The sequence below is a fragment of the Myotis yumanensis genome, unplaced genomic scaffold, assembly GCF_028538775.1.
Source record: "Myotis yumanensis isolate MYYU_CA2020_CCGP unplaced genomic scaffold, mMyoYum1.0.hap1 SCAF_5, whole genome shotgun sequence".
Classification (NCBI taxonomy): Eukaryota; Metazoa; Chordata; class Mammalia; order Chiroptera; family Vespertilionidae; genus Myotis; species Myotis yumanensis.
Genome location: NW_027223756.1, coordinates 538,027 through 548,350, shown reverse-complemented (window position 1 = coordinate 548,350; position 10,324 = coordinate 538,027). Strand labels below are relative to the sequence as shown.

General features: G+C 55.0%; 1 protein-coding gene across 2 annotated transcripts; it reads left to right on the top strand.

The window, feature by feature from the left end:
- Positions 1 to 869: 869 nt before the first annotated feature.
- On the top strand, positions 870 to 10,016 carry ZFAND2A (zinc finger AN1-type containing 2A). 2 transcript variants are annotated; one of them, XM_070414247.1, is made up of 5 exons: positions 870 to 1,064; positions 2,809 to 2,907; positions 6,255 to 6,349; positions 7,223 to 7,351; positions 9,702 to 10,016. In XM_070414247.1, exons 2-5 carry the CDS (start codon positions 2,853 to 2,855, stop codon positions 9,855 to 9,857), a joined length of 435 nt encoding a protein of 144 aa, XP_070270348.1. In that variant the 5' UTR covers positions 870 to 1,064; positions 2,809 to 2,852; the 3' UTR covers positions 9,858 to 10,016. The 2 variants fall into 2 exon arrangements, with proteins under 2 accessions (XP_070270348.1, XP_070270349.1); XM_070414248.1 differs by lacking the exon at positions 870 to 1,064 and adding an exon at positions 2,133 to 2,195.
- Positions 10,017 to 10,324: the final 308 nt, after the last annotated feature.

The window sequence follows — 10,324 nt, the reverse complement described above, 5'->3', positions numbered from 1 at the left end:
TGGGACGACCAAGCGGGCGCCCTGAAGGCTGTGCGGTGAGACACGGAGAAAAGACGGCGGCGGGGGGAGCAAGTTCAGGCTGCCGCCGGTTCAACCTTCCGACGGAAACACACGGAGCCGGCTCTCCGGGCCGCAGACCGGCAGCGATGGCCCTTGCGGGGGACGTTGTGACGTATGGCGCTGAGGCGACGCCCGGTGAGTGCGGCTGCCACGGCCACGTCCGGGCCCAGGCCCCACAGTGGGGCCGGCGGTCGGGCACCGACAGGCGGCTCGGGACCGACTGGCCATGGCGGTACCGCCGCAGTCTCTATGCACCTTTAACCATCCGCGTTCTTCCGGAAACAAGGGCTTTTCTCCTACTCGGACGGCCACGCTCCCCCGGCGGCGCCCGAGGACCTGAGGCCGACCCGGCACCCCAGCCTCGCTGACCCCGCGGGCCACTGCCCTGACAGCTGCGTACCTCGCTGCGGCCCTCCGCGCCGCCCGCCGGCGCCGTCCAGCGCGGTCCGTCCAGCGCGCTCCGTCCATCTGCGCGGGCCCCGAGGCCAACCGGCCACACGCGCTGGCGGCTGTTCCCGCCCGGACTCCGCTTTCCCGCGCCTGGCGGTGAGCCCAGTGCGCCTGCGCGGAGCTGCGTCACGGTGACTGCGCAGCTCTGACTGCGCTTCGAGAAGCTGCGCGCCTGTTGGAGAAGGGAGGCGGGGCGTCGAGGAGTGGGCGGGCCGACGCGGTCGCGACCGGGCGGGATTGGTCGGGCTTCCGACGACGTCTCGGGGCGCGCCCTGAACGGCGGGACGGGATTGGCCTCTCCGGAGGGGTCGTCAGCGGGGTGGGAACGCGGGCGTCCAGGCTGCTCTCTGACGCGTCCGCCGCGAATAAATGGCAGGGACCTTGGGGTGCGCGATGCCGCTCTCTCTCCCGGGCTCGGGCGGACCGCGGTCCCTTCTCGGGCCCAGTTTTCCTTGTCCTTTCGGCCTTGGGCCGCGGAAGAGGACCACCCCGTTCCCCGGCTGCGCCACCTCCGGCTCGCCTCCGCCGCTGCGCCGGCCTTCGACGAGAGCCAGGTGCGGGGCCGGGGTCCAGGCTGGGGGCGGGGCGCAGCGGCCGGGGTCCAGGGCTGGGGCTGGGGCCGGGGTCCAGGGCTGGGGCTGGGGCCGGGGTTCAGGGCTGGGGCCGGGATCCAGCGCTGGGGCGGGGCGCAGTGACCGGGGTCCAGGGCTGGGACTGGGGCCGGGGTCCAGGGCTGGGGCCGGGGTCCAGGGCTGGGACTGGGGCTGGGGTCCAGGGCTGGGGCCGGGGTCCAGGGCTGGGGCCGGGGTCCAGCGCTGGGGCCGGGGTCCAGGGCTGGGGCTGGGGCCGGGGTCCAGAGCTGGGGCCGGGGTCCAGGGCTGGGGCCGGGGCGGGCAGGAGCAGCGGGGCCGGGGTCCAGGCTGGGGGCGGGGCTGGGGCCGGGCTGGAGTAGCGGGGTCTGGGTCCAGGGCTGGGGCCGGGGCGGGCAGGAGCAGCGGGGCCGGGGTCCAGGGCTGGGACTGGGGCCGGGGTCCAGGGCTGGGGCCGGGGTCCAGGGCCGGGGCCGGGGTCCCGCGCTGGGGCGGGGCGCAGTGACCGGGGTGCAGGCTGGGGGCGGGGCTGGGGCCGGGGCGGGCTGGAGCAGCGGGGCCGGGGTCCAGGGCTGGGGCCGGGTGCGGGGAAGGAGCAGCGGGGCCGGGGTCCAGGGCTGGGGCCGGGGCGCAGGGGCCGCAGCAGGGCTCCGGCTTGTGGGACGGATCAGCGCGCTAATGTTCCAGCAGGGCTGCCCCGGGTCCGGCTCTCACGCCCCTGCTGCGGAGTCCAGGACCGAGGTCGGGCTCTCGAGGTCGGAGCACCCGCAGGGTTGACAGTGGAGGACGGGTCTGCGCTTGGGAACCGACCGTGCCGGGAGGGGTGCGGGAGCCCGGAAGAGCCGCGGCTCGGTGGCTTGGGTGCGGCGGTGAGGGTGGCAGCAGAGGCCCTTGGGAGGGAGCGACCCTTCACCGACGCGAGGGGGCAGCATAGGAGACGCTCCCCGGAGCGGAGGGCGCGGGAGGGGCGGTCCGGAAGGCCTTCGGGGTTTGAGCTCTGGGAGGGACAAGAGTTCTCCCAGACCCGGCGGGGACCGGTCCCCCAGGGCCCCTTGGGAGGCGCAGTGGCTTCTCCAGTTGTCTCCGTTTTCCACGGTGAGTCAACAGCTTGCTGCCTCCCTGATGAGCCCCGGATTGTCGTTAAGGAACAAGTTCGAAGTAAAACCCGATGCATAAGGGGGTGTCGGAGAGCAGCGAGGGAAGAGTTGAATCTCTTCGGGAAAGTCGTCACCTAGTGTGACTTAGCTCCTGGTCACAGAGGTTTGTTTATGTCCACAAGTGTATCCAGTGGAAGGAATTAATTGTGCCCTAAACGCCACCGGGGCTGCAGCTTCCACTGGCAGCCGCGTAGGTTGAAAATGGGAAGCCCTTGTCTGCACGAGTCAAACTTTGGTTTCGCTGAAATCCTGAATTGGGGTGAGCTTCACAAGGCAGAAGGGAAAGGACTGAAAAACTGCATCTCAATGGGCTTGATTCCAAAGGAGCTGGTACTTGTGGTCCCCCCCCCCCCCCCCCCCCCCATTTTTCTCTTTGTTGAAAGAAAAGAATTTGTGACGCTTTCGTCCCCGAAGGGGCCCGGGATGACGGGGACATTTATTAACGGTCCCTGCAGAGCAGACTTGCCTGCTCTCTTTAGCTGCAAGTTACAAATCCTGGTGGCCAGCCCCAGCCGTCCTTGCTCTCCTCCTGACGGCTCCAATTCTCGTAGGTGCTGCTACACTCTGCCCTCTGTGTTCGGGACACTGTCTCCTGATGGAGTTCCCTGACTTGGGGAAGCATTGTTCAGAAAAGACCTGCAAGCAGCTAGGTAAGCACTTTTAAGAGATGTTAATAGGAAATGGGTATTTTGTTGGCTATTTTGTAGGGGAGAAATGGCCGCTGTATTAGCTGCCAGGACCAAGTGGATAGAAGTGAGAAGTGTGCTGCTGAAATACTCGTGATGGACTCTCCTTTGGAAAGATAGCTTTATAGGTTCCTCAGTGTTGCTGACACTGTGAAGTTCGTGACCCCCCCCCAGTTTTTTCTCATGAGGAGTACCTCAAAGATGTATTTGACAGTCAGTCATAAAGAACTTAGTGTAGGTGAATACCTGTTTACCATCCTATCCTATATAATTAAACCCTAATACGCAATGGACCAAACGGCGATCGACCGGTCACTATGATGTGCACTGACCACCAGAGGGCAGACACTCAACGCAGGAGCTGCCCCCTGGTGGTCAGTGCACCCCCACAGGGAGAGCACCGCTCAGCCAGAAGCCGGCTCGTGGCTGGAGAGCGCAACAATGACGGCAGGAGCCTCTCCCGCCTCCACAGCACTAAGGAGCAGCCAGCTGAGCTGTAAGGAGCAGCTAACAGGTGGGAGGTAAGGAGCAAGGGGTCCTGGACTGCAAGAGGTGCAGGCTGGGCTGAGGGACCCCCTGGTCCCACACAGTGTACAGATTTTGTGTACCGGGCCTCTAGTCCTATATAATAAAAGTCTAATATGCTAAGTGTTCAACTGTTGGTTCAACCAGTCACTATGACCCACACTGATGACCAGGGGGTAGATGGTCCGACCAGTAGGTTAGCTTCCTGCTGGGGTCCGATTGATTGGGACTAGGGGAGATGAGCTGGACACACCCTGGAGCCCTCCCACGGTCCCTCCCCAGCCCCACTCGTGCACCAGTGGGGTCCCTTGGCCTAGCCTGTGGCCTCTTGCAAGCCGGGACCCCTCAGGGGAAGTCTGCAGGCCAGGCCAAGGGACTCCACCAGTGCACAAATCCATGCACTGGGCCTCTAGTCTCTCTATATATAAAAGGCTAAGTGTCTGTCTGACTGGTTGCTATGATGCGCACTGACCACCAGGGGGCAGATGCTCAACGCAGGAGCTGCCATGACTTACACTGGCCATTTAAATATAATAAATGGCACCACGGAGCTGATGCCAACAAACCAACACTCAGCTTCCCCCAAGTAGGACACAGGCCCCACCACCACCCCAGGGCAACACCCCACCGATCACAATGCTGCCAAGACCCCATGGCATAAAATGCTGCCCATAGTCCAGCCCAGCCTGGAAGGGGTCGCTGTGGGTGCCGGGTAATGACGTCACATAGCAACGCCTAGCTTCCTCTCCCTAGCGACTAGCCTCCTTGCAGTTTCTTCAGCCCAGGAACACGACCTGCTCTATAGCCAGGTGCAGACATTTCACACCGTAATCAAATGTCTGTGAAGCGTTTTCCCATTTGATCCTCACAGAAGTCCTGGAGTAGGCAGATAGGAGACGCAGTGGAATCCTATTTTCTTTTCACTAGCCAGAAAATGGAGATTTAGAAAGTTTAGAAACTTGACCTGACTGAAAAGAATGGTGGAACTTGAAAACGACTTCAGGTTTTCTCACTGCGCAGAATATAGTCAGACGCGGCTGCAGTTAAATATTTTACCCTTTGTTCTCCCTGCGTGATCTACAATAATAATCTGCTTCGTGTTGATCTTTCCTGCTGTGTTGCTGACAATTACCTGAAAGAGAAGTTGGGGTGCTTCACTGGGCATGAAAAAGTTTAGCTACATCAGAAAACAGGTCTAATTAAACAAGTTTGTATATATTAGAGGCCTGGTCCACGAATTCGTCCAAAAGACCCCACGATCAGGGCTGGGGAGGGTTGGGGAGGGGTGCGGGAGGGCTCCAGAGCGTGTCTGGCCTGTCTCGCACAGTCCCAATCAGCTGGACCCCAGCAGCAAGCTAACCTACCGGCCGACTGTCTGCCCCATGGTGGTTGGTCAGTGCACGTCATAGCGAGCAGTTGAGCAGCCTTAGCATATATCATTAGCATATTACGCTCTGGTTGGTTGAATGGCTGACCCGTCGACCTGACACTTAGCATATTAGGCTTTTATTATATAGAATAAAGCTCTCGCTGGCACCAATCATACACATGGGTTTCGATCTGTCATTGTCGATCGTGAATCTGGTTGACACCTACTACACAGAAAGGGCGAATAGCAATATTAAAATATTTCTTCTAATTAATTTCCTTTCAATGTGCATGAATTCGTGCACCTGGACACTCGTTTAAAAATGAATGATGACTCGCGCACGCGTGATACATATAAGTTCTTGGAATGGATATTATTGAAATCCCCCGTGAAATGATTTGTAACGGATCTATTATTGAAGCTACCTTTGGAAATAGTATATCTATAGATAATAAAAATATATCTAAGCATGTGATTCTTTGTCCTAAAAATGAGCGTGTTCATAAATTAAATGAAGAAATTTTGGATATACTCGATGGAGATTTTTACACCTATTTGATGATTCCATCGATTCAATGGATGATGCCTAAAAGGAAAATTTTCCCATCGAATTTCTTAATAGTATTATTCCTTCAGGAATGCCGTGTCATAAGTTAAAATTGAAAGTAGACACAATCATTATGCTACTGAGAAATCTTAATAGTAAAGGGGGTGTTTGTAATGGCACTAGATTTATTATCAAAAGATTGCAACCTAACATAAAGCTGAAGTATTAACAGGATCTGCAGAGGGAGAGGCTGTTCTGATCCAAGAATTGATTTGTCCCCGTCTTACACTGGCCTCTCATTTAAATTAATTTGAAGACAGTTTCTCATGATGCTAGCATTTGCGATGACAATTAATAAATCACAAGGACAAACTAGACAGACTAGGAATATTCCTACCTGAACCCGCTTTCACACATGGTCAGTTATATGTTGCTTTCTCTCGAGTTCGAAGAGTGTGTGACATTCAAATTGAAGTTGTAAATACTTGATCACAAGGGAAATTAGTCAAGCACTCTGAAAGTGTTTTTACTCTTAATGTGGTGTACAGGGAGATATTAGAATAAGTTTAATAAATTAATCATTGTTTTTATCAATGTTTTTATATCGTTTTTGTTTTTATATCATCTCTTTGTTATATAATGTTATTGTTTATTAACTTATATGTTATTTTCATATACATTTTACTAATTTTCTTTCATCTCTGACACTTCTATTATAGAGAAAGGGAGAATAGCGATATTAAAATATTTCTTCTAATTAGTTCCCTATCAATGTGCACGAATCCGTGAACCAGACCACTAGCGATCTATAATTCTGTTGTTCTAGTCTTTAAAGCACTTTACTGGTTTGTGTTTTTGTTTTTGTTTTAGATTTTCTTCCATTGAAATGTGATGTATGTGAGCAAGATTTCTGTAAAGATCATTTTACCTATGCTGCACATAAATGTCCCTTTGCCTACAAGAAGGTAATTTATCATACTTTATTAGAAAGATTCTAGTTCTTACTCTTTAAAACTGTGCTGTCCAAGATAGACACCAGCCTCATGTAGCTAATAACTTGGTTAATGTCAGTCTCTCAGTCGCACTGGCCCCGGTCCGGGTGTTGAGTAATCACAGGACAGCGATTGCTGTGCTCTGTTGGGTGGTGTGGACATGGAGCATCTCCGCCATCGCAGGACGTTCCGGGCAGCACTGCCCTCGATGGACTTCTGCAGGTGGCGCCCAGCCTGGAGGCACTGTTTCTGGGCGGCACTGGGACTGCCTCAAGAGCTCTCTCGGCACTCTGCTGCTTCGTCAGCAGGCAGCAGAAATGGGAATGACTTGGCGTCACATGCTTTGATCAGTGCTGGCTGGCGTCTGAGCCTCCAGCGTATTCCAGGTCGCGAGGTGGAGGTGACTCACACACTCATGTTTACAGGCACTGAGGACCAGGCCCGAGTACTCCCTTCATTTGTTGACTTGACCTCACCTGTCCCTAGGGAGGGTCTGCCTTGGAGACCAGTAGTGAAGCTTTATTTCTTAGACTTGCTGGCTGGGGGAGCATTCCTGGGTGACTTTTCAGCTCAGCCCCAGACTGTAGGCCCCCGTGATTCTGGGATTACCTGTCACCTTCCGGGTGTCAGTTGTCACCTCAGTGTTCTCACTGAGCTAAGTTTCCTCAGCTCCTGCCCAGGCTCGGAGGTGGTTTTGACTGTGTGAGGCGTTCAGCTGCTGGGAGCTGTGTTCTCACGGGTTGTTAGGCACCTGGCTGCCTTTCACGCACGGCACCATCTTGCCTTTTTCTCATGTGAGTTTCAATTGCCTGAATGTGGAATGTCATCTTATGTTCATTATTTTAGGATGTTCAGGTCCCAGTGTGCCCGCTTTGTAACCGCCCAATCCCAGTGAAGAAGGGAGAGATACCGGATGTGGTGGTTGGTGAGCACATGGATGGAGATTGTGGAAGCCGTCCTGGGAAGAAGGAGAAGGTGAGGACCGGTTCCCTGTCGCTCTGTGAGTGGGGTTTTCCTTAGGGGAACGGGCCAGTTATCACTCAGAATTCGTCCTGATAGTTTGTGTACAAACTGAAGCTCTAATAAAGTTGGTGTTGTGAGTGGCATAGGCTTTTACAGTCAAATAAACACATTCTCTGAGTATTTGGGTCTATGTTAGGATTTGCTTTCTTTTTTTGTGTGTGAATCCTCACCTGAGGATATTTTTCCCCATTGATTTTTAGAGAGTGTGGAGGGGAGGAAGGGGGCGGAGGGGAGAGAGAAACATTGATGTGAGATGAACACATCGATTGGTTGCCTCCCACATGTGCCCCGATGTCCTGAGATTGAACCTGCAACCCAGCTACGTGCTGTTGATCAAGAGTCAAACTGTGATCCTTTGGTGAGCAGGCCGGTGCTCTAACCACTGAGCCACCGGCCAGCACAGATTTGCTTTCTTTATGAGAACCGAACCGGAACCGAACCGAGAGCCGTTCTGTGAGTGCCTCCTTCCCCCTACGCACCTCCCGGGGAAGTGCAGGAGGAGGAAGCGGAGAGGACCAGTGTGCTCGCTTGGCGGCCAAGCTGTTATCAGGGTGCTTGTGCCCCTGCTAGGGGGCGTGCAGCCGCGCCTCTCACCTCGCAGCCATGTGGTTCGTTTAGGGCAACGGTTTTTTCTCCAGGCGCGCACACTGTTAGATCTCGGGTTCGGCAGGTCTACCCGTGGGTTTGGGCGTCACCTTTTACCACAGTGTGAGCTGAACATGGAGCTCCTGTCCCCATTCTGACTCCCACACATTCTCGCCCCGTCCCCCACCCTCCCAGGAAACTGGCTCTTGTTTAGCTTAAATCTCAGTTTCAGTCATGGGTCCTTATGTGTAGTTACCAACTACCTTAACATGTCACGTTAAATACACAGCAATTACAATTACAGTAAATAAACATAAGGTCCGTTAACTTCTGCCTCCTGTTTCTCCTCGAACCCGAGAGAAGAACATCCCTGTGCCTTCCTGGCCCTCGCCTCTCCCTGCTCTCACTGTGCCCTGCGAGCTCTGCCTCCCAGCCCTCGGGAAGGTCTCCCAAAGCAAAGGCCCACTAAGCGGGGGGCTCCGCCCAGACTTTCCACCTGCGTCCTTCCCTCCGCCTCATGTGGGGGTGGCTCCATGTTCTTCAGGAGCTTTGCTCCTACCTGCTGCCGACATCGGTGTTCTCCGGGGCCCAGCACCTGTGTCCCTGCTGTTTGCACACGCTCAGGTCACTTGAGGCAGCTCACACCTGTCCTTGCAGAGGGCTGCCCCCGGCTGCTGGACACCCCTCTTCACTGACATTCTTTTTTTTTTTTTTAAATATATTTTCTTGATTTTTTACAGAGAGGAAGGGAGAGAGATAGAGAGTTAGAAACATCGATGAGAGAGAAACACCGATCAGCTGCCTCCTGCACACCTACTGGGGATATGCCCACAACCAAGGTACATGCCCTTGACCGGAATCGAACCTGGGACCTTTCAGTCCGCAGGCCGATGCTCTATCCACTGAGCCAAACCGGTTTCAGCAATTCACTGACATTCTTAACCTCCACAGACTCGGAACTGCCTGGGGCTATAGATAGATGGTCCAGCTCCCTTCCCCTGGTGGGGACGCTTCCATGTCTCCTGAGCCCCTGAAGCCAGCAGCCCTCTGAGGGACTGTGCGTGATGTCACATGCTTGGCCTCCTTCCCTCCCATGTCCCCAGTCCCCACTCCCCCGGGTGTGTGTGTGTGTGTGTGTGTGTTTTCCTGAGAATACCTCTAATCACCCTACATGAATCCCCAACTAAATAGCTGCTTTTGTATTTATCACTTAAAACTTTGTCTCCTTAATTAGTAGTTATTGTTTTATAGTAAAGCTAGAGGCCTGGTGCATGAAATTTGTGCACTTAGCGGGGGGGGGGGGGGGGGGGGGGGGCGGTCCCTCAGTCCGGCCTGTGCCCTCTCGCAGTCCGGGAGCCCTCGGGGGATGTCCAACTGACATGGAGGCTGGAGAGGCTCCCGCCACCGCCACTGTGCTCACCAGCCGTGAGCTTGGCTTCTGGCTGAGCGGCGCTTCCTGTGGGAGCACACTGACTACCTGGGGGCAGCTCCTGCATTGAGTATCTACCCCCGGTGGTCAGTGCATGTCATCGATCTGCCGTTCAGTTGATTTGCATATTAGCCTTTTATTATATAGGATGTTTGAATATAACCTTGACCTCTTCATTCCTAGTAACTAAAAACTGTTTCTAGTTCAATGTTAATGGTCTTACTATGGGGCTTGTTAAAAAATTGCTTATGGACGCAATTGAAATACTGAAGTAAATGGTTTTCTCAGGTTTTTACCTTCCGGTGCTCGAAAAAGGGGTGTAAGAAGAAAGAGATGCTGCCAGTGGCTTGTGACCAGTGTCGTGGCAACTTCTGTATTCAACACAGACATCCTCTGGATCATAGCTGCACACGCGGGAGCAGAGCCGTCAGCATCGGGGGGTGAGAAGTCCCAGCCGGGGCGCTGGCCTGACGCCTCCCCTGACGAGGGTAGAGCCAGCTTCCCGCCCACGGAGGGCAGCGAGCAGCCTGGAGCGTTGTTCTCTGTCAAGTGGTGGATGCAGGAGTTTGCATGAATATGATCTTCATTAAAGTTGGATTCTAAATTAAAGTTGGAGTCTAGCTGTGTTGTTTCCTGGGGCGGCCGTAACAAAGAACCACTAACGTGGCTCAAACAACAGGATTCCTCACCTCAGTTCCAGTTCTGGAGGCTGAAGCTGAGATCAGGGTGTCGGGGCTGGTTCCCCTGGAGGTTCTGAGGGGGAGTCTGCCAGCCTCTCCCCTCGCTGCGTGGGCGCTGTCAGTCTTGGCGTCCTTGGCTTGTAGACATCAGCCCGTCTGTCCACGTTCACATGGTGCTCTCCCTGTGCCCAAGTCCCCTTCTTATGAGCCCACCCACTCCCCTGTGACTCA

Excerpts from the sequence above, each read along its gene's own strand:
- ZFAND2A (XM_070414247.1), top strand. The coding sequence starts at position 2,853 with ATGGAGTTCCCTGACTTGGGGAAGCATTGTTCAGAAAAGACCTGCAAG. Across the intron at positions 2,908-6,254 it reads AAAGACCTGCAAGCAGCTAG|ATTTTCTTCCATTGAAATGT; the intron begins GTAAGCACTTTT and ends TTTTTGTTTTAG. Across the intron at positions 6,350-7,222 it reads GTCCCTTTGCCTACAAGAAG|GATGTTCAGGTCCCAGTGTG; the intron begins GTAATTTATCAT and ends TCATTATTTTAG.